Source organism: Schistocerca cancellata, chromosome 1 (assembly GCF_023864275.1).
Source record: "Schistocerca cancellata isolate TAMUIC-IGC-003103 chromosome 1, iqSchCanc2.1, whole genome shotgun sequence".
Lineage (NCBI taxonomy): Eukaryota > Metazoa > Arthropoda > Insecta > Orthoptera > Acrididae > Schistocerca > Schistocerca cancellata.
Genome location: NC_064626.1, coordinates 421,268,870 through 421,296,359, shown reverse-complemented (window position 1 = coordinate 421,296,359; position 27,490 = coordinate 421,268,870). Strand labels below are relative to the sequence as shown.

The 27,490-nt window shown below is 37.4% G+C and overlaps 1 protein-coding gene across 1 annotated transcript in view; it reads left to right on the top strand.

The window, feature by feature from the left end:
- Positions 1-7,392: 7,392 nt before the first annotated feature.
- LOC126176010 (TLC domain-containing protein 2-like) overlaps positions 7,393-27,490 on the top strand; it is a 53,967-nt gene continuing 33,869 nt past the window's right edge. The window contains exon 1 of the mRNA XM_049923132.1: positions 7,393-7,974. Within this exon, the coding sequence (XP_049779089.1) occupies positions 7,769-7,974 (206 nt within the window). The 5' untranslated portion in view covers positions 7,393-7,768. The remainder of the gene's footprint in view (positions 7,975-27,490) is intronic.

The following is a 27,490-nucleotide window of genomic DNA, read 5'->3' as shown; positions in this document are numbered from 1 at the left end:
GTACTTCCTAATAATATTATACATATGAAATTTTGTTTATTTGTTATACTTCAAGCAAAAACTACTGGCTGGATTTGGGTGAAATTTTGCACACAGATAGACCTAGTTTGGACATAGGATACTTTTATATAGATAAAAGTATCCCATAGGGATAATTTTCATTGTTGGTCCATACTAGGCGAACAAAGTTGCAGGCAGAAGTTAGTAAATAATACACAGTGAAGAAGATTACCACAGTCTAACATAACAGTCGTGACACTCACTGCTGTAAAAGTCATTACCGTTGGACAGTTCGCGCGACAGTAGCACTCGAAGTGGCGAGAAAGGAGAACTTCAGATGTGTCATAAGCATGGCGTTTGTTTTGTATCCCTTTCTTACATGATTTAAGAAATATTTGAATGATTTTTTTGCCTCCAAGAGTTTGTGTAATATCAGAAGATATTATAACACTTGTGATATACAACAGAAGTTACACACTTGGGGCGTTGGATTGAACTGCAGCTTACCACGTTGATATCAACGGAATGTAAACACGTTGATTCACACTTAAGAAGTATAGACATGTACCTCTACATGCAAAAGGGATCGACACCCCATTGGTCGTTCTATAGGCCTACCATGTTTTAGTCATTGTCGCCTGTTGCCACAAGTACGACCTTAACTTTATATTATTCTAAGTGGGACAAGAAACTGCCTTAACACTGCAAGAAATATACTGAGAGTGTAAACCCCAAGTATTCAAAGCCAGTAACACTGTCAGAAGTGCTGTCATATGTTACATTTGCCATTAGAGACTTTTAGTATGCTACATCTTCTGCTTTACAAGGTGGAACATGTTTTCACTTACCTTGCATTTTATTTGTACGTCTTCCACATACTTCTGTGACATGCACAGTGATGGAAACATAAAACATTCTGACAAAACCTCTATGTCTGAGTGATGTAATAAAAAAATTTAGAGCAAACAGCTCAACAACAAGTCAAGGGCATTTTTTTAGATATTGGGATCCTATAGTCTTCAAAATTTGTTTTTCCTTCTTCACTTGATCCTTCTGATACATTTCTGTTGGTGTCTATACTTAAAATGAATTTACAAAGGAATACCAACTCGAAATCTTGCATATTTGTTTTAATACTGTCTGCTTCGCTATGCATATCTTTACTGGAACTTTAGTACTATTTCTGATAATGCCTTGATTACATAAAAGAAACAAAGTTTTCTAGCAGACATCATATTAACTCTACTATACCATTTAGTTGGATTTAATTTTTTTAGAGTTCCGTAATTTCTGATTCACCAGTGACTTTCGACAGCAGATCCAAAAGCTTAATGCTATTCCCAAAAAAAGATATATATAAGTCTTGCATTGTTACTAAAAAAAAGTCTGTATCTCCACACAACTCAGTATAATTTATTAGCAAATTCCAATTACGACTGGTACAATGTACATACTCCACATTTGGCTGAATATTCTTAATCTGCTTTTTGTACACCATTATAAACACCACTCATCATAACCTTGACCCACACACTTCTTTTAAATCAGTATGCTTGTCAATAAAAATAATTTGGTCATCTGCTTGATTAAATATACTGCACTATGCTTGATGACTGCATAAAAGCCTAGAAATAATTCTTTTACTTCTACATCAACTGACTGTCCATTTTCCAGTCTGGCTATTACTGCATATCTCAGAACAATACTTAGCTGATCTGCCTTCGATATAGCCTGAGTAGAGTCCACTATCATGGCGAAAAATGGTGATGCTCTAATTCGTTCTAGCAGCTTATTTTAAAATTTGTTCCCAAAGCAATCATTCGTTTTGAATTGATGGACTCAGATACCTTGTTGTTGTGGTCTTCAGTCCTGAGACTGGTTTGATGCAGCTCTGCATGCTACTCTATCCTGTGCAAGCTACTTCATCTCCCAGCACCTACTGCAGCCTACATCCTTCTGAATCTGCTTAGTGTATTCATTTCTTGGTCTCTCTCTATGATTTTTACCCTCCACACTGCCCTCCAATATTAAATTGGTGATCCCTTGATGCCTCAGAACATGTCCTACCAACCGATCCCTTTTTCTAGTCAAGTTGTGCCACAAACTCCTCTTCTCCCCAATTTTATTCAATACGTCCTCATTAGTTATGTGATCTACCCATCTAATCTTCAGCAGTTTTCTGTAGCACCACATTTCGAAAGCTTCTATTCTCTTCTTGTTCAAACTATTTATCGTCCATGTTTCACTTCCATACATTGCTACACTCCATACAAATAGTTTCAGAAACGACTTCCTGACATTTAAATCTATACTCGATGTTAACAAATTTTTCTTCTTCAGAAACGCTTTCCTTGCCATTGCCAGTCTACATTTTATATCCTCTCTACGTCGACCACAATCAGTTATTTTGCTCCCCAAATAGCAAAACTCCTTTACTACTTTAAGTGGCTCATTTTCTAATCTAATTCCCTCAGCATCACCCGATTTAACTCGACTATATTCCATTATCCTCGTTTTGCTTTTGTTGATGTTCATCTTATACCCTCCTTTCAAGACACTGTCCATTCCGTTCAACTGCTCTTCCATGTCCTTTGCTGCCTCTGACAGAATTACAATGTCATCGGCGAACCTCAAAGTTTTTATTTCTTCTCCATGGATTTTAATACCTACTCCGAACTTTTCTTTTGTTTCCTTTACTGCTTGCTCAATATACAGATTGAATAACATCGGGGAGAAGCTACAACCCTGTCTCACTCCCTTCCCAACCACTGCTTTCCTTTCATGACCCTCGACTCTTATAACTGCCATCTGGTTTCTGTACAAATTGTAAATAGCCTTTCGCTCCCTGTATTTTACCCCTGCCACCTTCAGAATTTGTAAGAGAATATTCCAGTCAACATTGTCAAAAGCTTTCTCTAAGTCTACAAATGCTAGAAACATAGGTTTGCCTTTCCTTCATCTTTTCTTCTAAGTCGTAGGGTCAGTATTGTCTCACGTGTTCAACATTTCTACGGAATCCAAACTGACCTTCCCCAAGGTCGGTTTCTACCAGTTTTTCCATTCGTCTGTAAAGAATTATCGTTAGTATTTTGCAGCTGTGACTTAGAAAACTGATAGTTCGGTAATTTTCACATCTGTCTACACCTGCTTTCTTTGGGATTGGAATTATTATATTCTTCTTTAATTCTGAGGGAATTTCGCCTGTCTCATACATCTTGCTCACCAGATGGTAGAGTTCTGTCAGGACTGGCTCTCCCAAGGCTGTCAGTAGTTCTAATGGAATGTTGTCTACTCCCGGGGCCTTGTTTCGACCAAGGTCTTGCAGTTCTCTGTCAAACTCTTCACGTAGTATCATATTTCCCATTTCATCTTCATCTACATCCTCTTCCATTTCCATAATATTGTCCTCAAGAACATCGCCCCTGTATAGACTCTTTATATACTCCTTCCACCTTTCTGCTTTCCCTTCTTTGCTTAGAACTGGGTTTCCATCTGAGCTCTTGATATTCATACAAGTGGATATGTTTTCTCCAAAGGTCTCTTTAATTTTCCTGTAGGCAGTATCTATCTTACCCTTAGTCAGATAAGCCTCTACATCCTTAAATTTGTCCTCTAGCCATCCCTGCTTAGCCATTTTGCACTTCCTGTCGATCTCATTTTTGAGACATTTGTATTCCTTTCTGCCTACTTCATTTACTGCATTTTTGTATTTTCTCCTTTCATCAACTAAATTTATTATCTCTTTTGTTACCCAAGGATTTCTACTAGCCCTCGTTTGTTTACCTACGTGATCCTCTGCTGCTTTCACTATTTCATCCCTCAAAGCTACCCATTCTTCTTCTACTGTATTTCTTTCCCCCATTCCTCTCAATAGTTCCCTTGTGCCCTCCATGAAACTCTGTACTACCTCTGGTATAGTCAGTTTATCGAGGTCCCATCTCCTTAAATTCCCACCTTTTTACAGGTTCTTCACTTTCAATCTACAGTTCATAACTAACAGATTATGGTCAGAGTCCATATCTGCCCCTGGAAATGTCTTACAATTTAAAACCTGGTTCTTAAATCTCTGTCTTACGATTGCATAATCTATCTGATAGCTTCTAGTATCTCCAGGGTTCGTCCATTTATACAACTTTTTTTCATGATTCTTGAACCAAGTGTTAGCTATGATTAAGTTATGTTCTGTGCAAAATTCTACCAGGCGGCTGGTGGGTATCTTCAGGAAAGAGTCCTGTCCTATACCAATATTTTGAACATGGCTTGCCTACAGTAACAGATAAAGAACAGCAGGTGTATTAGACAACCAACCAGTTGCAATAAATGCTGGTTTTCAAGTAACCTTTGCCATGGTTTTGACAGATTTAAACCTGTTTCCTCAAGAAGACACACCTGTTTTCACTATTTGAAAACCACCATTTATTGCAACTGGTTAGCTGTCTATTACATATGCTGTTTTGTAACCATTGCTGTAGTGCAGTCATGTTCAAAATATTTAATTTCCTAATTGCCAAGGTATCTAAGACTGTTTCCAGATTTATGGATATCAAATTGAAAATAGTAAAAACAGGCTTGTCCTTCTGAGTAAGACAGAAGAGTCCTGTCCCATACAAAAATTGACCAAAAATTTGTCATTTTTGGTCAATTTTTGTTTACTCTTTTCTTTTTCTTGACCCTGTTTCCACTTATATGCACCCCTGAGTTTCTTTTTTTTAATCCATGATTTTAGATTACTTCAACAAAAATTTATCTGAGTCACATCAGTACAAATGTTTTGGCTGGAAGTACTTGTAAAAGGCTGAATAAAAAATTTGTCATTTTTGGTCAATTTTTGTTTACTCTTTTCTTTTTCTTGACCCTGTTACCGCTTATATGCACCCCTGAGTTTCTTTTTTTTAATCCATGATTTTAGATTACTTCAACAAAAATTTTGTGAACAAAAAAAATGCCCTAATGCTTCGTTACCCATATGTGCTCGAGGCGATTACTCATTACACTGCACTGGCTTTAAACGTTATTAAGAATAAACATGATGGAAACATTGCACTATGTATACTTCCGCATTTGCTCTTACCTCACTGACCTATTGTTTGTGTGAAGCATAAAGCACGTCCTCTCGAGTATGATCAAGTAAGATGATAATTAGACAAGTTGTGCTGTTATTTCAAATGGTTGGCTGTCTATTACAACTGTTACCCCACATCAAGAATTAGATGTTTTTCATTATCACTCAAAGTCTTGATTGCAAAGTTTCCCAAGTCATAGGAAGTTCTATTTAATTTTTAGAAGGGTGTATAGGTCGACAGTTTTTTCCCTGTTTCGTATGCCATGTAGATGCCGTCAACATGATCAGTGGTGTCATCGTGGTTGGCAGTGTTTTTAACTGCAATTATTGATCGATCGTCTTTAATAGGCTTCTCAACAAGTACCACATTATCTGAGTCACACCAGTACAAATGTTTTGGCTGGAAGTACTTGTAAAAGGCTGAATAAAAAATTTGTCATTTTTGGTCAATTTTTGTTTACTCTTTTCTTTTTCTTGACCCTGTTTCCGCTTATATGCACCCCTGAGTTTCTTTTTTTTAATCCATGATTTTAGATTACTTCAACAAAAAATTTGCGAACAAAAAAATGTCCTAATGCTTTGTTACCCATATGTGCTCGAGGCGATTACTCATTGCACTGCACTGGCTTTAAACGTTATTAAGAATAAACATGATGGAAACATTGCACTATGTATACTTCCGCATTTGCTCTTACCTCACTGACCTGTTGTTTGTGTGGAGCATAAAGCACGTCCTCTCGAGTATGTTCAAGTAAGATGATAATTAGACAAGTTGTGCTGTAATGTCACCGATAAGACCGAAAAATCTTACAACCACACAAATATTACCAGCAAATATGCACTGACTGGTCAGCCATGTCAGGTGCCTGAGAGTTATGTGAACACCTGCAGATAATTTATAGAAACCATGACCAACAGAGAAACAACAAAACAGCAAATGCTAATTGATTTTTAGGCAATGAATTAAAATACGGCAAAACTTCGAATATAGGCACTTTGACATCCAGATGGAGAGCATATGTCAGTTCAGAAAAAGAGCAGGTAAAGAAAGTGAAGCCATTGAAAGCCGTACTGACCGTCATTAATTCATCCCATAATCTTTTGATTCCTTCGATATCTGAATCCGATGATTACAGCCATACAGGTCACTACTGGAGCTGTTATTTGCTACACTGATGACGAGCCGATCCCTAACACAATCCACAAAACTATCCAAGGCCAAGATCTACAATTTATATTCTTCTTTTATGAAACTCAGAGTGCAGTTGGTTACAACACTTCATTGGGATCTATGATTAAGGATCATTCGCTTAGGGGAATTCTCTACACAGGAATTCTCTACACTAATAGTTGAGTTACCAAGCTTCATTATTGCCTGTCCGCTACGACGTGGCACCTCGCTGCAGCGGAGAGTTCTGGGGCCATGGGCCCGCAGCTCCACTCGCAATACCTATCGTTTTCAAGGTTAGAAATGACATGTGGCAGCAGCAGTGGTCGGTAATAATACATTGTAAAGACTTTTAATGTGGTCACAAACTGCTAGTAGTCTGGCGCCATTCACTGTTGGTTTGGAAATTTCAGCACCACAGCAACTCCAATTTCAACTGACAACACCGAATGGCGGCAGGGTTCACGTCTCAGCGAACAAACAACACTACCGATTTAAGTTAATGTTCTGGAGGCGGGAGAAACTTTTTTGATTTCAATTCGTGCCATTCAAGGTTTGTTGGTCAGGGTGCAAAAAGTTAAAAGTAGAAAATTCTTGATTCAACAAAGATGTTATGTAACTTTTTCGTACTCGTTCATGGAGGCCAGGTATCCTTGAGCTTGGGGCCCCCCGGATACTGCCTCGCTTAGCCGTATGATAGTTACACCAATGACTGATTCTGACGTGAAGAGTCTTTCGCTGTGCAGGCGGCTAATAGTAAGGACGCAGTAATGTGTTCAGTCGGCCACAGCCAAGAGACCTCTCATAACCTTTTTTTTCTAGGCATACTCTCTTCTGCACTTTGAGTACTCAAACTACTTAGTTTCTGTCATGGTGGGAGGTGTAAGTTATGTTAGAGCATCATTTCGAATGCGACATTAGATTAGATTAGATTTAGTTTCATATACTATAGACAGAATATGTAATATAAAGTCAAACGAGTCCCATCACCGCGAGGTGCTTACTTCATAACATTTCGGCTACCAACGGCCTCATTCGGAAAGAAGTAGCAGTTTTCGTATTGTTCCTAAGGTTATTATCACAGACCATTTGACTCGTAGATTCGGCGATGGGAAAGTGCATGTGCAAGTTTTTATTGTGTATGGAAGCATGGCTTTCGCTGCCTGCGGAAATCATCTTGAATGTTGTCGTCGAAATGACAAGTAGTGGAGATCTTTGGAAATGTATTTAGCCTAAGCCAAGCAAATCGCACTGTTTACAAATGAGCAATTACATATTTGTGTAATATTTGTATGTTCTGTCAGGAACTGTTGCACGCTATGATAGCTGTTTGTTCCGAAAGTAACTGTTTACGGACTTACTCGACGTGTTTACTAATACTATGGTTGTAGAATATATTGTCCAGTATTTTGTGATAAGAAAATAAATAGGTCAAGTTACATAATGTGTATGTAGATTAGTGTGTTGCATGTTATGCAACACCACATGGTGTGTGTAAATTTTAGCTGTTTGGATGACACTGTTGTTTGGTGCGAAAAATGGATGCTACACAAGTGACGGGAACGAATTTTGGATACTTGTGGGCCATTTCAAGTGGAATTTTATTCACTGTGATCAATTATTGGGTACTTAACTCTTTGATTCCTAAAAGCGCGTCACACACTGCTCCTCAAAAGTGGAAATGGAAGAACACGGCCAATTCTCTATTGCATTCTGTTATAAGCGGTGCGTGGTCATGCTTGTGGTAAGTTTGATGTTATGTTTATTTTAATGTTACAGTCATTTATCTCTAACAAGAAATTTCGTTCGGTGTATTGATTGCAATTATTGATATAAAAAGGTTTGCAGAATACTTTGAAAGTGTGGGTATGTATACTGTTGGCGATAAATACTGAGTGTGTGCATCATACCTGCAAAATTCTAGGTATTCGTCACCATCAATCTGTTGCACAGATATTCTAGTCGTCTTTTTCCTGTCTTATGTTTTCAATCAGCATTTTCAGTTAGTAGTTACATTAAATGCTCTAACCAGAATTAACATTTTTAATTTTGGTGCAATTATTGTTTTACTATTATACACGACCTTGGCACAATCGCTTTAAGTTGCATGATAAAGCTGGAACTGGCCAAGAGAAATTTTCTCCCCCGGGTAGGGTGCCTGTTTGAAGTGCTTATTCTTTTATCTATCAATTAGTAGTCATGTAGGAGGAGAATTTTAGATACATCAGCGTGTTACATTTTTGCAATGTTAATATTCACTGGTATTAAACGTATTTACACATCAAAGTTGGTGGTATACCGAAAGCCCAACTACCGTATATAGATTTTTTGATAATGTGCAATAGGTTCAAATTACAAAAATTGTTCCTCTTGAAGTGGTAGTCGTGTTACTAATATTATCACTATTATTATTATTGTTATAGCTAACCCAAGATTACCTCAAGATAATTATTTATGTCTCTTTTCCTTCATTTTCCTCTAAAACCGAAGTGTGAAATGTGTTTTACCCTTTATCTCATAACACATATAATTTCAGAACATATGTATGATGTACAAGATACATGCCAAGGTTACAATTCGTTTATTTGAAATTTTGTCACACTTACAACATTACCTGGGATATTCCGAATAAAGTAGGACACACTTATTATTTGGTACATATCATATATTGTTTAAAAAGGCTGGACTTTTATTGTATGGCAACAATGATGTATTGCTCATTCTTGCTTTCTCTCCGTAATTTGTAGTCATTTTTGTAAGGGCATATGTTTTTGATGTGATGAGTGTGTGAATTATTAGAGATTTTGGATTGTCATTCCAACTAACTGACAGGTAATAATTAGTATATCATTATTTATATTACAGTTACATACCCTGATGTGTTGCCTAAACAGTATAAAATTGAAGTATGTAAATTATAGGTTTGGATAAATAATATAATACAACAGCATGAAGTTTCTTGTAACATGAGTCACTTTCATGTAATTAAGTTTTTATATTAAGAAGAATGTAATTACTAACTTTATTTTGTTCAGTAAATTACTTCTTTGTGTGAATCTGTTACAAATATCTCTATTAAAAATTTCCCATTATCAACCAGTAGGCCTATTGTAAAATCATATTAAATTTGTAACATGAGTCACATAATCTGAGTCACTGTTATGTGTTTGTAAGGTTAAATAAAAGAGGATGCCCTTTATAACTGCACAGAAAAGGAGAAGTGAAAAGTTAAAGAATGAAGGAAAATGTGAAGAATTTAAGAAGCAGCCTTTGGAGGAAGCTAGAATAGTCAATAGAAGCAGGAACAAAACTTCTTACAGTTGAGTCAACATAAGCAACAGCTGTCATTAGAAGAAAGAAGAGCTGAAACTAGGGAGCGAGTCACTGTGTAAGTCACGTAGTGCTCTGGGTAAAGCCATGGCTTGAGTCATTGATTCTTGCCATCTTCACCACGGCATAAAGTCCTAGTTGTTCATAAGTTGTCCGGGACTTGTGTGAAAATTCATCAGATGGAAAGTCAGAAACACCCAGTCATGACAGTCCACAAAATAGAGGCCTTAGTTGTGAAATTAGACGCTTGGTAAGTGGTTTCTACAGTTGTGACGACATTAGTCACCAGGCAGGAAGGACACTGTGGTGATTAGAGAAAATAACGAGAAGAAGGCTTCATATTCGTCACTTAGTCATGTCCATCATGGAAACATACGAGGCATTCAAACAGGAACACTCCCTGAAGTTCAAATTGGGAACTCTAAGTTTGCAGAAATACAGCCACCACATGTTCAGTTAAGCAGCAAACTACCTTATAACATATGTTTGTGTAAATATCATGAAAATTTGATTAATGCTATCAGCAGCCTTCATAAGAAACATTATATTATTCCAGCTTGCAGCAACACATTTGTATTAAATATCATATGTCAGCCACCCAGTGAGCATTGTTGACAGAATGATTGTAACATGTCAGAATGGTAGATGTTTCAACAATGTCTGTAAAATTTATGAGTTTGAAATTGTGAATTTATCATGGTATGTTTGGATGATGGAAGAAAATGGCTCTAAAATTATTGAAGTCAAAGAAAAGGCTCTAGTTTCTTCTTCATTGCTATACAAAGAGAGCTCAGTCTGCATCTTCTTATCAACAAAAGGAAATGGTTCTGAGCCAAGATTCTAAGAAGTTGCATTGCTGCATATAGATTTTGCTGAAAATTACACTTATGTTTATCAAGATGAGGTGCAAAGTACACACTGGGCACCTGCACAAGTTAGTATTTTCACTGTGGCATTCAAGTTCTCTTCATCTTGATGTTGTTTCAGACAACTTAACTAATTCCAAGGATACTGTGATTGCATACATCAGAAAGGTACTGTCAGCTATACCTGAGAATGTGAAGGTAGTTTCAACCTGGTCAGATGGACCTGCCTCACAATTTAAAAACAAATATATTACTGCTGCTCTACCTCAACTTCAATCATTCCACAATATGAAAATCTATTGGAATTTTTTTGCCACATCCCACAATAAAGGAGCTGTAGGCGGAATTGGTGCAGTTGCAAAACGGCAAGTGTGGAATGCAGTGAAAAGGCGAAAATTCACAGTAGGTGATGCATCAACTTGCTGCAAGTACCATCGCTATGCAGATTCTTCTTATGTCTTCTGATGAAATTGAAGGAATCAATGTGAAACTTAATCTGGCTCGAATATTTTCTTTAGCACCATCTGTACCAAACATAAAAAGCACTCTGTTTTCACTATGAGAAAGGAGTGCTACAAACATATCTGCTGTCTCCAAAGAATTTACCTGCTGCAGATCATCATAGTGAAGGGACTATAGATGGTGTAAAAATTGTTGACTGGTAAAAAGTAGAATATGATGGTAAATTCTATGCTGTAGAGGTACAGGCAATGTTTGGAATCTCTTCATCTAATCAGTGCAGTGGAGTGTGCTGATCACTACTGGAAATGGCCTGAAAAATGTGAAGAAATACTGTACGCACAGGGCAAAATTATAAAGAAAATTAATCCACCTGATGTCAGAGCAAGAGGATAATTTCAATTCTGTGAATTGTAATTGAATTTACACTTTATTTTCCCAGATATCATGCTCTTATAATTTTTCATAGTGTTTAAAAAATTAAAAAGTTTGTCTTATTTGGTAAATCATGTCATAGTTTTATTTCTCTGCTCGCAGGAAAAACTTTTTCCAACAATAAGTACCAAGTAACATGAGTCATGTAACATTGAGTCACGTGCTTTTATCAATATATTACAATATTTTACATTGTATAAATATTTATAGAAATCTATAACTGTGTCATTTGAATGCCAACCTAATTTGCATTTTCTGTCATAAAAACCAGACCCATGCTCCTAATAGTTTGAGGACACTTTTGACCTAAATTGTACATTAACAATAGGATGTTCCAAATTTGTAACATGAGTCACAATTTAAATTACTTTCTTGTTCTTTCATTTTAATGCTCTTCACTGCTTAAATATTAATTCAACATCTTTACCTGAATAACACAATGTATGATGAATCATTTACAAAAGAATATATAGGTTTATAGATTGATAAAAAGTCAACATAATTAACCACTGATTTCAAAATGTAACATGACTCACCATATAATCTCCCACCTGGTGAAGTATTTACATTCACCATAAGTATCATAAATTTTTATTCCCTTTTAGGGATGCAGGTCAAAGTAGTAGTAGAATCATTCAATTAGAAAATCATGTAACTTGCATTTTAAAATAATTGTCTTCATATTCATAATGTCACACCCTTTTATTTTATTGTGAATTTTCATGGATATTGATTTTCTCAGAATAGGGTGTTTCCCTCTCATCTGACCATTTGACACCTGTTGTTTTTCTGTTCTAGCTTCCTCAAAACCTTCAATTTCTTGATTTCTAATCTGAATTTGTCTCTGTTGATTAAGGTCTCCAGTTTGCATATTTCTTGTATGAGGTTTTTTTTTTCTTTCCTCCCTATCCATCCACTTTTTGTTTTTTCTGTTTCAGAAGAATGTGTGGATTTTCTTTGTTAATTGGTCTTCGTGCATAGAGTGTAAAATGTCATTTTCTGATACCATCCATTGTTTCAGGGCAGAATGAGTGTATTAATTAGCTCGTTTGGTCTTAAAATTAATATTTTCTGCAGGATTCTTCTATCTTTTCCAAATTTTCTAATGCTGGTTTGCATCTGGTTAAAAGTAGTGTTTCTGACCCATAGAGGACCTCTGGTTTTACAACTGTATTATAATGCCTTAATTTAACATTTCTTATAGTGCAAGCTTCATAAGTTCTGTCTTTTCAAACAGTATTTGTAGGCCTGCATTTGCAGCTATTTCCTTCAGAAGTTCAAGTTTTTTTTTTCTATGCATTTTCTGAAGTTCCATCTATGTTTTGACCTACCTACTTAGTTTTAGGTAGGTATTAAATTTTTGTTTTTCTTCCTCCATTGTTCTTTTATACCTTTTTCCAGCAAAGAGTAGTGACAGATGGTCTCATGATGCAGGATCGAAGGGAGCAGTTGTTCCAAGAAATTTAACTTTAGATATTGTGTTTGTAAGCTTTTTATTTGATATTTCCAGTTACGTCTCCTAATTATTTGTGTAATGTTTAGGATATGCTCTGGACAGGTCCTGTGCGTCTAAATCCAATGTGATACTCTCCAATTTTTTTTTTATCTAGTTGAAGATTTGTCTAGAAGAACTTTAGACAAAATTTTGTACTTTAAGGTTACTAATGAAATTCCTCTGTAATTATTGATATCTGTTTTGTCCCCTTTCTTATGAGGTGGGGAGTTAATGCAAACTCCCAGGTTTCTGGAATTCTTTCAGTGTCCCAGACCCTATGTGGTTTTCCTTTTATAATTGTGATACCTAGATATCCACTAGCTTTTAGACTTCTTGCTGTGAAGCCATGTTCACCTGTGGCTTTGTTGCATTTTAATTGTTTGATATAAGTTTTAAACACGTCGAAGCCTGCTGATTTTGAAGTTTCATTAGGAATAACGGTAGTAATTCTAGTTGCTTGGTCAGTTTTTCACAGGTGAATCTCGTTTCAAAACATGCTGTTAGTAACTTCCAGTTTTTTTGTTTCATTTGTGTTTTCCATTTTCTTTCCTGAAGCTTGGTGATTGTGAAATGTACCCCAAAGTGCTGTCATTGAAAGTTTTGTAGTAGTATGTTGCATTATATATATATATTTTTTAAGTATTGGTGTATACTTTATAAATGCTCCTTTTCAGAGCATCTCTTTTATGCTCAAATAATTTTATCTGCTCACTTCTTCTCAGATCGATAGATTTGCCAGTTACTACTTGATTTCCTGCTATACCAGTTGTTCCAAGCTTTCTTTTTCTCTCTAAGTGCTTCCTCACATTTATTACTCATGTACCTGTGTTCCAGTTACTACTTGATTTCCTGCTATACCAGTTGATCCAAGCTTTCTTTTTCTCTCTAAGTGCTTCCTCACATTTATTACTCCTGTACCTGTGACCTTTCTGTGTTTGTTCTATGGAGCTATTTCAAATGCAATATATTTTTGTGTCTGTACAGTTGTTGACATCAGTATCCATTTCCCTCAGCATCTTCTGAAAATCACATTACTTTTCCTTCTAAGTTTCATTATGAATTCTCTTACTTGTACTGTTATGTTTCTTGATTAAATGTTTGAGAATAAATCTCATGTGTATCTCAGTTGGCTAGTGATCTGAATCAACTTTTATTCCACTCGTGGTTCCAAATTTCTTGGTTTCTGGAAAGTAATATGTGCAGATGGTGATTTGATCAATTTGAAATTCTCAGAAGTTGGCATTTGGTGATATACATGTTTTTTCACTATCTAGGTAGTTTTTTGAAGTGTGTTCTGTAAATCTTGAGCAATTTGTGTTAGTTCTATTATGAGGTGGATGGTTTCCAATAACTTTTTGGAATGATTTCTTCTGACCCAGTTGGGCACTGAAGTGTCCAAGTATGATTTATTATGTTGTTCTTGTGAACTTTTGACATCCTGTTTTCCAGATCTTCCCAGAAGTGTTCTGGCTTTGTCTTAGTTTTTCTTGTCATCTTCATTTGTTGGTGCATGGCAACTGAATATTGAATAATATTTATTCTTGCATTTAATTATTAAGCCAGAGAGTCTTTCACAGAAGGATTCAAAATCAACATCATTTCAGGTTATATTTTTGTAGATTGCAGAGGCTGCTCGTAAAATTCTGATATATATGTTGGAAATTCAACCTTAAAAATTCGACAGTGTATACTATCCATTTTTAGGTCATCACAGTGTTTCTTGGATGGCTGCTAGCAGAATATTGTTGCCATTCAAAAAGTTGATTATTTGCTTGAATTTCCCAACTTTACAGAGGGAGTTAATATTTATGGCTACAAATTTGTGTTCCCTTTTAAATTTCAATTTCAGATTACAGAGGATTTCAAGATCCCCCAAGTGTTCCTTGCATGACGGTGCAGACACCCCAGAATCCAAATGTCTGCTTTCACTCTTTTTCAGGAATGGTGGATCAGCCACGTGGAGTAATATTGTTTTTTCCATCACACATCATAATTACCCTATATTTACAATCTGTGTAGATGTTCATCTACTGGAGTTTAAAACTAAGATTGTTAGTCTTAGTGGTTCTTTTCCAGCTGACCCTAACATGGGGTACAGGTGCTGACCAAACACCACCCGATCTGGGAAGAGACATATTCAGTTTTTAATTTCAAGCTTCTATTTTAATCCAAATGCAGGGCCATCTCTTCTACCAGTTATACTGTACTGATGATCCTCATCTCCGCCTTTGCTGCTGTTGAACATTTCACTATGACTCTGGCAAGGGATCCTTACATGGTACTGTCACCAGGGCCAGCTGACGCATGGTTTTTTATGTGGTTGTTAATTTCCCCATCCTCTTTCCCTGGACTTGAGATCAGCATTGGTGGAGTTATTATTAGCCGATTATTATTATTATTATTATTATTATTATTATTATTACTACTACTACTACTACTACTACTACTACTACTACTACTACTATTATTTACTCTGCAGTAAATTCGTAATCCTGTGAGAGGGTACAAATTCCTGTAACTTACCACTCATAAGAATGTCTACAGGAAAATTAATCTATAGAATATACTTGACATCTTCTGCAGATCTAGCCCAAGGGCCCATGTACCATCGAAATTAGTAAATGTTTACTTACATTCCTGGCTCTACATGGACAATTGTAAATGTCATATTCTGAATTCAGCAGTGTGTGTTAAGTCTAATATGAATGTAAAGGCAAATGTGAGTAAATTATTGATTAGAGTTGTTGTTTATGGACATATTGATGAAAGAAATACTGTATATCCATCCTCTCAAAGTCTACCTCATATTGTTAATTAGTACATTCACACTGACAACCACTTTGTTTGCACTTGAAAATAGAATGGAAAGGCCATTGATATCTCTGGGTGCTCCCGTATGAGTGACTACATCTAACTTTTTTACAGAAAACTTAGATGAGCTGAAATTAAATTCAGCTATTCTTATACAAGTGGCTTTTATTGGTATTGAAGATACTTTCAATTTTGCTTCTTGAGATGGATATTCTGTGGAACATGGATGATGTATGGTGTCCCTTTTAAGATTAGAAGGACTGGTAAGTTACCTTTCCTGCTGACTGAATTAAAGCCAGATAGTGGGCTTGGTTATTTCATGCATAAAAATACCCAAGTAGACGTAGAGGTTAAAGAGTGTAATTTTGAACACACTACCCAAAAAAGTAACCACACAATTACATGTAGAACCAGTGTTATTGTACATCATTGTCATCTAAGCTGAATCACAGTCAGTCCAATATGAATTTAAGGTTGAAATGTTGAAACAGTGTGTGCTAATTAAATTGGCAGCAGATGTGCAGCATGCATTCACCTTAGGTGAGCCAAGTTTTTGCTCACCTGTGACGAATGCTTTCTCTGCATGCCAAAAAACAATGTTCCGACAGTTGTCATGTCTATTTGTGCCTGTAACACTGCATCATTGGTGCAAGTTTTGAGACAACGTCTAGTTGGATATTCAGTGCTTCTGCTGTCACATGGGACCATTCCACATTGTATGCTCTGTAGTCAGTGCTTTTGGATGTGATATGTTTGCCGTGAGATTTCTTGGATTTACTGTTTTCTAATGTAGGCTCATGGCATGCAGCACTGCACCATCAGCTCCATTTTGATGCACTTGCAACAAAGATTGGTGCATGGCAGCCAATTATGTCATTTCTACCTGTTCTCAATTATCCTGTCCATCCTCAGTAGCTGTTCACTACTGAACTAGCTATAGGCTAATTAGTTTCTTATAGTTACAGTGAATTTTTAGGTAGGTTGGTAGGTCTTTTCCAAAACATCCCCAGTTTCTGGCATCTTCAGTTGATGAACAAAACACTCCCATTATGGTTGCAAAAATTCATTTTTGTCCCACTGTTATTATGTTGCTCATGTTGAACATTTGCTTGTGACAGTTCATTTACATAACACAATTTCGAAGCAGCATGTAGAATTCTCTTACTAAGAATTTTTATTTTATTGTCCTGCAAGCATATATTTTTTAGCTTAAGTCTTAAGGCTTACATGTTTAGTTCAGTCAGACATGAGGAGATCTGTGTTATGATCTTTATCTGTGAGAGATTTCAGCCTTTTGTTTGCTGTCACCTTTTTGCTATATTATTTAATGTAGCAAAACCAGAATTATTGTACATTTTTCAAATTATTGTGATCGAGCAGATGAAAATCCTACTCCTAATGGGGGAGGTAAAAAAATCTTATTAATCAGTCAGCTTCAGGAGAGAACTTTTGTAAAGCTTAAGTAAATATGCAGACTTTTGAAGCCAGTGGTTTCTTCTTCAGGCTGAAGGGTTGAAGGGGAAGGAAGGGGGATTAAGAAAAGGACTGATGAGGTCTAGGAAATGGGCAGAGTTTGGAAAAGATGCCCAGAATCCCAGATTAGGGAAGACTTACTGGACGGGATGAGAAGCAAAGACTGATAGTTGGGGCCTGCATCGGATGGGATTTGAAAATCTGAGAGCTTAAAGATAGAGCAATAAGCAAGACAGAGATTACTTGACGACACATTGTGCAGATGGTAATAAGAATGGAAAATTAAGTGCATTGTGTGTACTAGAGGTAGAAGGCACGGAAAAATAGACAGGTCATAAATTGAAAGGTATAGCAAACTAAAAGAAAGTTGTGAAAGAAATAGTTACTAAGAATAAATGCTAAGACTGAAGAAATTAACCTAAAGATGAATGTCGAGAACCAAGGACATGTAACACCAGTTCCCAGCTGCGGAGTTCTGCGAAACTGCTATCTGTGAGAAGATTCCAGATGGCGTGTGTGGTGAAGCAAGTTCCGAGGTCATGGCCGTTATTTTGTGGAGCAGTAGGATATTATGTGTTGCCAGTATACACTGACTGTCTGTGTCCATTCATTCTAACTAATAACTTGGTGGTAGTAATACCAATGCAAAATGCCAAACAGTGTTCACACAACAGCTGGTACACAACATGTGCTGTTCCCGAAGTGGCTCTCCCTTTGATAGTATATTGCTGCCAGTTGCAGGACTAGTGCAGGTGGTGGTAGGAGGGTGCAAGTCTTATGGCAGGAGCAGTCTCAGGGGTGGGAGCCATATGGTAGGGAAATGGGTGCAGAAGGAGCATAGGATCAGACCAGGATATTGTGGAGGCTTGAGGGGAATCGAAAAGCTGTTCAAGATGTGGTGAGTAAAATGTCGGACAGAATGGACCTCACTTCAGGGCATGTTTTTAGGAAGTCATAGAAGTAGCTGATCATGAGTTTGAATCAGATACTTCAAAAAGGCTGTGACTTCCTAAAATCATGGCCTGAAATTAGGTCCATTCTGTCCAACATGTTGGCCATCACATCTAGAATAACATTTGGCAACCCCCCTCCTGTCTTTTTCACTCCCTTTTAGTTTTCTATATTTTTTACTTTCTGACTTGCCTATTTTTCCCTGCCCTACACATGCAACACACTTAGCCTTCTGCTCTTATTAGCTCTTGCACAATGTTTTGTCAGTAATCTCTATCTTGTTTATTGCCACATCTTCCACCTTTATGCTCTCAGGTTTTTCTAACAACATCCAGTGCAGACCTCAACAATCACCTATCTGATAAGTCTTCCCTGACATGGTGTTTTGGATGACTTTTCTGAACTCAGTCATTTTCTAAACCTCACCAGTCCTTTTCCCACACCCCTCTTCCTTCCCTTCAGCCCTTCTGGCACAAGAAGGAGCCACTGGCTCCAAAATCGTGCACTTTTACTTAACCTTTATATATGTTTTCCCCTGCCACCACTTGGTGATTGTCTATCCATGCACATTACAATTTCAAAAATTGAATTTTTCATTGATATTTCAATTTATTGTTAGTAATTTACAAAGGCAGCTATGGGAATTTGCTTATATCATTTTAAGACAGCTTGCTATTATTTAGTGAATGTTGTTTGGGGAATGCAATCAAACTAAGTATGGTGCCATAAGATAAGATTTTTAACATCTGTAGAACTTGCAAGAAAATTGATGCTGTGAACAGTCCTCTTTGTTTTCTCTCTTCCACCGGCACACTCCCTGCTACAATTCCCTGGCGCAATCATTATCATCTCAGTCTTATTTTGAGTGGTGTCTGAAGTCAGTTTTCATACAAAGAAGACCTGTAAAGGAACTTTGCCCATCAGCTGTGTTCCTCTTGATGTAGTGTGTGATGGTGTTTGTCAGAAATGAGTGTTCCTCTAATTGGTATTGCTAGAAGAGTGCTAATATTTTATAATGGTAAATGAGCTCAAAATATAGAACAGGCACAGGTGTAAGGTAGCGTGCTGCTCCTCACAATACATAGGTTGGCAGCATGTCAGTTTCACATGATTTATGGCAAGATAGTTTGTAATCAGTGAAAAAGGTGCCAGGGCAAGGGGTAATGTATTTTGAGAAGCTGTTGGTATTCTTCACAGGTTGTTTGTAGCTACAGTGAATCAAGAAACATTACCTAAAAGTATGACCACGACAGCACCAAAAATTATTTAATTACATTTTTGAAGAGGAGGTTGCAATGACAAGACTACGGTTACCTGAAATGTAGCTTGGAAGTCATTGTTAGGTTGGAAAGTGGTATGTCAGTTGAGAATTGTTGAAACTAATGAATGTGATGTAACAACAAGAAGCTATTTTTAGGAATGATGTATTTGCAAACAGCCTGTACCAGTATCATATCTCGAGACCCGGGTTAGGTTGGAAAATGTTAGTTTCGTTATGTATTGATGAAAGCAGTATGAGATCACGAGAGGAAATTTAGCTACGGATAGTTAGTGATTCAGATAGTGGTTAAAGAGATAATTGGTGATGAAAGGTTACATGTATGTGACATTGTAATTTTGGCTATATAACACATACTGTATAATGTTTATTACTGTGACAGATATTTTATGAACTTGAAAGATTATTACTCCTATTTTTATAATAAAGTACAAATTGTCAGGTAATATTCACATTAGGATTTGACACAGTTGCTTCACCCTACCAGTTGAAATACATGGCTTTTGATGTCGCAGTTGGTACTTACAGTTAGCTAGTGACACATCCTCTTAAATTACTTTGAAATCTCACAGTGTGTTTCCAATATTGCTCCACAAAACATATGAATAATGACACAATCCCACTTTTAGATTCTTACCAGTAAATTACATGAAAGTATTTGTGCCTTTGATCCATAAACAACACTTTATTAGCCAAGATAGTCTCTTCAGGCTAATCTCATGTTAGTGAAGAATTACCAGACTATCTAAAGTCAATAGTGAGGACCTCTTGATTGTTTCAGAATTTCAGAAGGTTTCTGGTGCTAAGGCTTTATTTTTGAATTGCTCTTGTAAACTAACCAGAATACTTGACACCCATAAGCTCAAATAATTCTTGTGTGTACCTATACAGACACCTTTATCAAGCCATAATAGGTGAGAGGGTGCTGAATCACCAAATTTTTAGGCATATGTTTCTTTAATCACTGTAAAAGGTATCTGCTCTACATGAAACAGTGAGCACATTTATACTATTCCATATTTTGTTGTTTGCAGTGTTGACATGGAAATACAGTAAAGCAAAAGAGCTGGGTTCTACATCAATCATGAGCCATTTATCATTCTCCATTATGTAGCCTAAATAACTCCTCTAGATTTTTCAGTGACTTATAATAATCTAATATTACTGCCAAGCTGGCACACAAATGATAGGACTATGGTAGAGTACCCATGTCTTCAGAAAAAAATTGGACATATTGCTTGATTACTATCATTAGTGTGGGCATGGAGGTTGTAAGATTTGTGACATATTTTTAAAAAAAAAAAAAAAAAAAAAAGGAAATGACATATTTTGCTTTAAACATTAAATTATTTGCATGAAAGGACTTAGCAGCACAGAATACAGTAGGCACTCAGAAATATGTTACATCACCTGAAATTTTGCTAAGGGAATGGACTCTTGCCACTAGACTTACATTCAGGGGACTAGTGAACAACTTGAGCCATTAGTATTCTTTGAAGTGTGAGATCATCTGTTAGATAGACGGCATTGCAAGTGTTTTTGTTTGTACGTTTCAGTTATAGATGTTGGTTAATATATAACTTCTCTTCCACCCTTGTCCAGTATAAGTTAATTCTCCCGCTCATATTACCTTGGTGTTAATTGCACATATCTGACCTACATTTCTTCATTTTACTGGCAAATATTTCACATTCAGAATATGGCTGGAGGGCAGCACAACTGGTCTTTGAAACACTATATGACAGTCTTCTGCATTGAGGGAGAGCAGCCGTGTGTACTAGAAAGACTGTGTATTCTGATTCAGCACCCCTCATATTGCCACAAACTACCTGCATAGAATAGTATCCCGTACAGTACTGTGATTTTCAGTAGAAATTTCCCTCGTATACTAACATCGAAGTCTTATTGTAGTAGTACACTGAAATAGGTACCGTATTTAGCATTTACTGGAAATGTTTTGCTGAATGCTTGTATTTTTATTGATCACGCTAATGATTCAACATAAATATTTGTCAGCTTCTAATATTAGTTATTTTGCCTGTTTTAATGATAAAGCATGCTGCCAGATACTTTAAATTGTAAGACAAATGCAGTTATAAGAAACTTGTCTTATTTGGTTTGTTTATGAGTATAAATGTGATTAATTCAACAACAGTATTTGTTAAGCAGGCATGATTAAGTTAGTGGCAGTTAAAGGCTAGCCCCAAAGCACTTTATTTATTGGAAAATTTGTAAATTTGTGGTAAATTCCTATGGGACCAATTATTGGAAAATTTGTAAATTTGTGGTAAATTCCTATGGGACCAAACAGTTGAGGTCATTGGTCCCGTTTATTTAATCATAGCCTAACCACAAAGCAGTTTATTTATTCACTGATAGTCAATTGGAGCTTTAACAATGTAAGCGGTTTAGAGTAGCATAAACTCCTTAATTTTTTTTTGTTAGTTGCTCATGATTTCTTGTATTTCACTTGTTTGTCTTCTCTAATTTGTAGTTTGCATCATGAATCTTCCACTTAAGACAGAAAGTGATTGTCTGTCTTCATTGCTGTACTAGAAACAACATTCTGTGTCAAAAAAAACAGTTGGCAGTTAACATTGTTAAGATGTGCCGCAGTGCTGCATTCATAACTTTATTTTATTTTGGCAGTAGTGATGTAAAGATCTGAAGAGAAAATGCCTCATGTAAGAAAATACATTAGTCTCATGATCATAGAATACAAACATATTTTCACTTCCTAATTTACATGAAATGAAGGGCTTACATGAAACAAAAAAGTAATTTTTTTTCATATTCGCACATCAGAACTGCCATGGTTCTTTTAATTCGAAACCAAGACTAGTATTATCACAAATGCTTATAAATTACATATGTGGTGCAGGAGTATGGACCCTCCAATTCATAAAATGTTGAACTGTTGTTGAATTGTTCCTTCTGAGAAAGACTGCAGTGAGAAATAATTTGTTGCTGTTTTTAGTATATGTTTCTATATCTTGAAACAGCTTGATATCTAAGCTAGAATTCAGCTAGAAAATACATAAAATAGCATTTGAGTACATGGTATCATAAAAATTATATGTGAAAACCTGACATCAAACAGACCTAGAAAATAAATTTACTTAATTTAGTTTAACCGACAACTATAGGCAATGTACTTACAACATTTGTATCAAAGGACAATTCAACTGAGGTCCAAATTAATTTTGAGAGAAGGTTATTGGCCAGTACATACCTTCAGGATACATAAAAGGTGCATTACTGCCAAACAGCTCATATAACAGTAAAAGTGACTCAATATCTAGCTTTTGGAACTAATAGTTCCTCGTTCAGGGTGGAGAGAGGGATAGGTTGGGGAAGGTTAAAATGGAAAGACATAGACAGATACACACAGGCAGTCATAAGCAATGTGCCTTTTCAACAAACTGACAATATAACCCAACAAAAACACAATGTGGCACTGCTCTGGAAACTTTTTCTGTGACTAAAAGACTATAGAATTCAACTGTTAATCTTGATCTGTGATTGTCATATCATCTTAACGGGAACAAGCTCATTTTCAAAATAAACTTATGAAATCAGTACATCATGAGGACATCAATTCTACTCAGACAGTACGGTAAAGCCCCAGTATTTCGAGGTTCTGTGTAATTCAACCTGGTTTTAAGAAAAATAAAATTTTGCATAAATGTAAATAAAAAACCCATTTCAATGAGTTGTCCACAGGTACATTTTACAGACTTTCGAATGTGTTACATTTCGAACTTATTTTCGATTTTCAATGTGCAATACAGGTAAAACTGTACAAGTTAGAGTTTTTGTACATAATTCCCAGAAATAATCTTGGCCTCAGGCTGCTAATGCAATTCTATTACAGATGGACGGGTACTATCAGGTTTCGAGGAGTGTGCTTGCTGCTGCTGGGCTGCAGTATAAAGTTAGATCTGAAACATACCATCTAAATATTGAGAAACATTTCGTATCATGTGCCATAGAGCTAAAATCTGAAGAGAAGCATAAAAATCTAATTGTCATATCAATATACAGGGCAGCACTAGGTGTCAAAAACATATTTTATAAAAAGATTTGGAAGCAGTGCTAAACCTTTTTTTATAACAATGAAGTGAACTTATTACTATGTGAGGATTTTAACATCAACTCGTTAGTTGAAAATGAAGAAAAAAAAGACAGCTTTTGAGTATCCTAAACTGCTTTCACTTGAAACCACTCTTCACAGACCCCACTAGAATAACAGAGCCATCTTTGTCCCTGTTAGATAATATCTTTACAAATATCGAAAATGATGTTACTGAGGCACAAAATGTAAACTTAGGTCTTTCAGACCACAACACGCTAGTAACATGCATAAATTCTTCTGTACCTGAGGTGGTTAAATACAAGTGGGAATATAAAAGGCACTTCTGCCCAGAAAAAGGTTAATATTTTTATCCAGTCATTAGCAAAAGAAACCTGGGAAGATGTGTACTCAAAATCATCAACTGATGAATCATTCAATGCATTTTATAATACTTTCATGTCCATATTTGAGATGTGTTTTCCAAAAAACTGACAAGAATTAATGTCATGCCAAGAAACAGCAGCTAGTGGATAACACCTGCTATCAGAATATCCAGTCAAAAGTTAAAACTTCTCAATCAACTGAGAAAAGACAATCAAGTTGAACACTTTGCAGAATATGTTAAGACATAAAAGAAAATTTATAAGAAAATAAAACAGCCAAGCCAATGCACAATAACAAAGTAATCATAGGGACAGCTAACAAGTTGAAAGCAATATGGAATATAGTCAAAAAGGAAACAAACGAATGTGTTGAAAAAGCAAGATGACATTGTATTAAAAGATGATCATGAAGTGTTTCACAGAAATGGGACTCTAGCAAATTACATAAACACTCCACTCCATCTGAGTAAAAATTTTGCTAGTAATAGTAGTACCACTGTTCAAAGAGAGCAAAGTGGTAATCCAATATTGCTATGCCCCACAAATAAATTAAAAGTTGTTAATATAATAAAAACAATGAGGAATAAATTGTCCTCTGGAATTGAAGAGGTACCACGTTCAGTCATAATTAAATGCGCTAGTGTCATTGCAGAACCACTCTCACATATCATAAACATATCATTAATGGAAGGAGCGCCCCCACAAAGATTAAAATTTTCAAAAATAAAACCATTGTGTAAAAAGGGTAATATATATGAAGTGGGAAACTGTAGACTGATAGCTTTGTTATCTGTATTTTAAAGAATATTAGAGACAGTCATGAGAAACATAATTACAAATTACCTTGAAAAATTCAATCTCGTATGTAAACCAACATGGTTTTCGCAAAGGCATAACTACAGAAACAGCAATTACCCAATTCATCGAAAACATTGTAATAGGACTTGACAGAAATAACAGTACAGTAGGAATAAACTTAGACTTATTGAAGTCATTCGATACTGTTGATCATAATATCTTGCTAGACAAACTAGAAGCTGAAACTTCCTAGCAGACTTACCAAATGAAAGTGCTGGCAGGTCGACAGACACAAAAACATACACACAAAATTCAAGCTTTCGCAGCAATCTGTTGCCTCATCAGGAAAGAGGGAAGGAGAGGGAAAGACGAAAGGATGTGGGTTTTAAGGGAGAGGTAAACGAGTCATTCCAGTCCCGGGAGCGGAAAGACTTACCTTAGGGGGAAAAAAGGACGGGTATACACTCGCGCACACACACACACACATATCCATCCACACATATACAGACACAAGCAGACATATTTAAAGACAAACAGTTTGGGCAGAGATGTCAGTCGAGGCAGAAGTGCAGAGGCAAAGATGTTGTTGAATGACAGGTGAGGTATGAGTGGCGGCAACTTGAAATTAGCGGAGATTGAGGCCTGGTGGATAACGGGAAGAGAGGATATATTGAAGAGCAAGTTCCCATCTCCGGAGTTCGGATAGGTTGGTGTTGGTGGGAAGTATCCAGATAACCCGGACGGTGTAACACTGCGCCAAGATGTGCTGGCCGTGCACCAAGGCATGTTTAGCCACAGGGTGATCCTCATTACCAACAAACACTGTCTGCCTGTGTCCATTCATGCGAATGGACAGTTTGTTGCTGGTCATTCCCACATAGAATGCATCACAGTGTAGGCAGGTCAGTTGGTAGACCACGTGGGTGCTTTCACACGTGGCTCTGCCTTTGATTGTGTACACCTTCCGGGTTACAGGACTGGAGTAGGTGGTGGTGGGAGGGTGCATGGGACAGGTTTTACACTGGGGGCGGTTACAAGGGTAGGAGCCAGAGGGTAGGGAAGGTGGTTTGGGGATTTCATAGGGATGAACTAAGAGGTTACGAAGGTTAGGTGGACGGCGGAAAGACACTCTTGGCGGAGTGGGGAGGATTTCATGAAGGATGGATCTCATTTCAGGGCAGGATTTGAGGAAGTCGTATCCTTGCTGGAGAGCCACATTCAGAATCTGATCCAGTCCCAGAAAGTATCCTGTCACAAGTGGGGCACTTTTGTGGTTCTTCTGTGGGAGGTTCTGGGTTTGAGAGGATGAGGAAGTGGCTCTGGTTATTTGCTTCTGTACCAGGTCGGGAGGGTAGTTGCGGGATGCAAAAGCTGTTGTCAGGTTGTTGGTGTAATGCTTCAGGGATTCCGGACTGGAGCAGATTCGTTTGCCACGAAGACCTAGGCTGTAGGGAAGGGACCGTTTGATGTCGAATGGGTTGCAGCTGTCGTAATGGAGGTACTGTTGCTTGTTGGTGGGTTTGATGTGGACGGACGTGTGAAGCTGGCCATTGGACAGGTGAAGGTCAACATCAAGGAAAGTGGCATGGGATTTGGAGTAGGACCAGGTGAATCTGATGGAACCAAAGGAGTTGAGGTTGGAGAGGAAATTCTGGAGTTCTTCTTCACTGTGAGTCCAGATCATGAAGATGTCATCAATAAATCTGTACCAAACTTTGGGTTGGCAGGCCTGGGTAACCAAGGAGGCTTCCTCTAAGTGACCCATGAATAGGTTGGCGTACGAAGGGGCCATCCTGGTACCCATGGCTGTTCCCTTTAATTGTTGGCATGTCTGGTCTTCAAAAGTGAAGAAGTTGTGGGTCAGGATGATGCTGGCTAAGGTAATGAGGAAAGAGGTTTTAGGTAGAGTGGCAGGTGATCGGCGTGAAAGGAAGTGCTCCATCGCAGCGAGGCCCTGGACGTGCGGGATATTTGTGTATAAGGAAGTGGCATCAATGGTAACAAGGATGGTTTCTGGGGGTAACGGATTGGGTAAGGCTTCCAGGCGTTCGAGAAAGTGGTTGGTGTCTTTGATGAAGGATGGGAGACTGCATGTAATGGGTTGAAGGTGTTGATCTACTACTCAATCTCCCACTTCCAGCTCCACTCCCTCCAAAACCTCAAAATTCCAATCAACACAATCTGGTACCACAACACCCTAATTCAGTATTTAACCTTTCCTCCAAACCTCTCTCCCAATCCGAAACCTCTGTCCTATCCAAAGGCCTCACCTTCAGCCCCACTCCCAGATTCAATCAAACAGCCCTCGTCAAAGATTTACTGTCCTACACTCGTACTCTCTGCTGGAAGCACCACTTTGCCATGAAGAAAAATGATCCTAATCCTACCCCTAATGATCCAAATCCCCAAGACACTATCCAAATTGAACCCTGCCTGGAACAGTTCCGTCCTCCGTCACAGCGGGACCCACCTCCTCTTCCTCAAAATCACCCTCTCCAAACCTTCCAGGAATTTCTGACTTCCAGCCTTGCCTCTCAATCCTTCTTAAAAAACCTCAATCCTACTCCCAACATCACCACTGCTGAAGCCCAGGCTATCCGTGATCTGAAGGCTGACCGGTCCATCGTCATTCTTCCGGCGGACAAGGGTTCCACGACCGTGGTACTTGATCGTCGGGAGTATGTGGCTGAGGGACTGCGTCAGCTTTCAGACAACACCACATACAAAGTTTGCCAAGGCAATCCCATTCTTGATGTCCAGGCAGAGCTTCAAGGAATCCTCAGAACCTTAGGCCCCCTACAAAACCTTTCACCTGACTCCATCAACCTCCTGACCCCACCGACACCCCGCACCCCTATCTTCTACCTTCTTCCTAAAATTCACAAACCCAATCATCCCGGCCGCC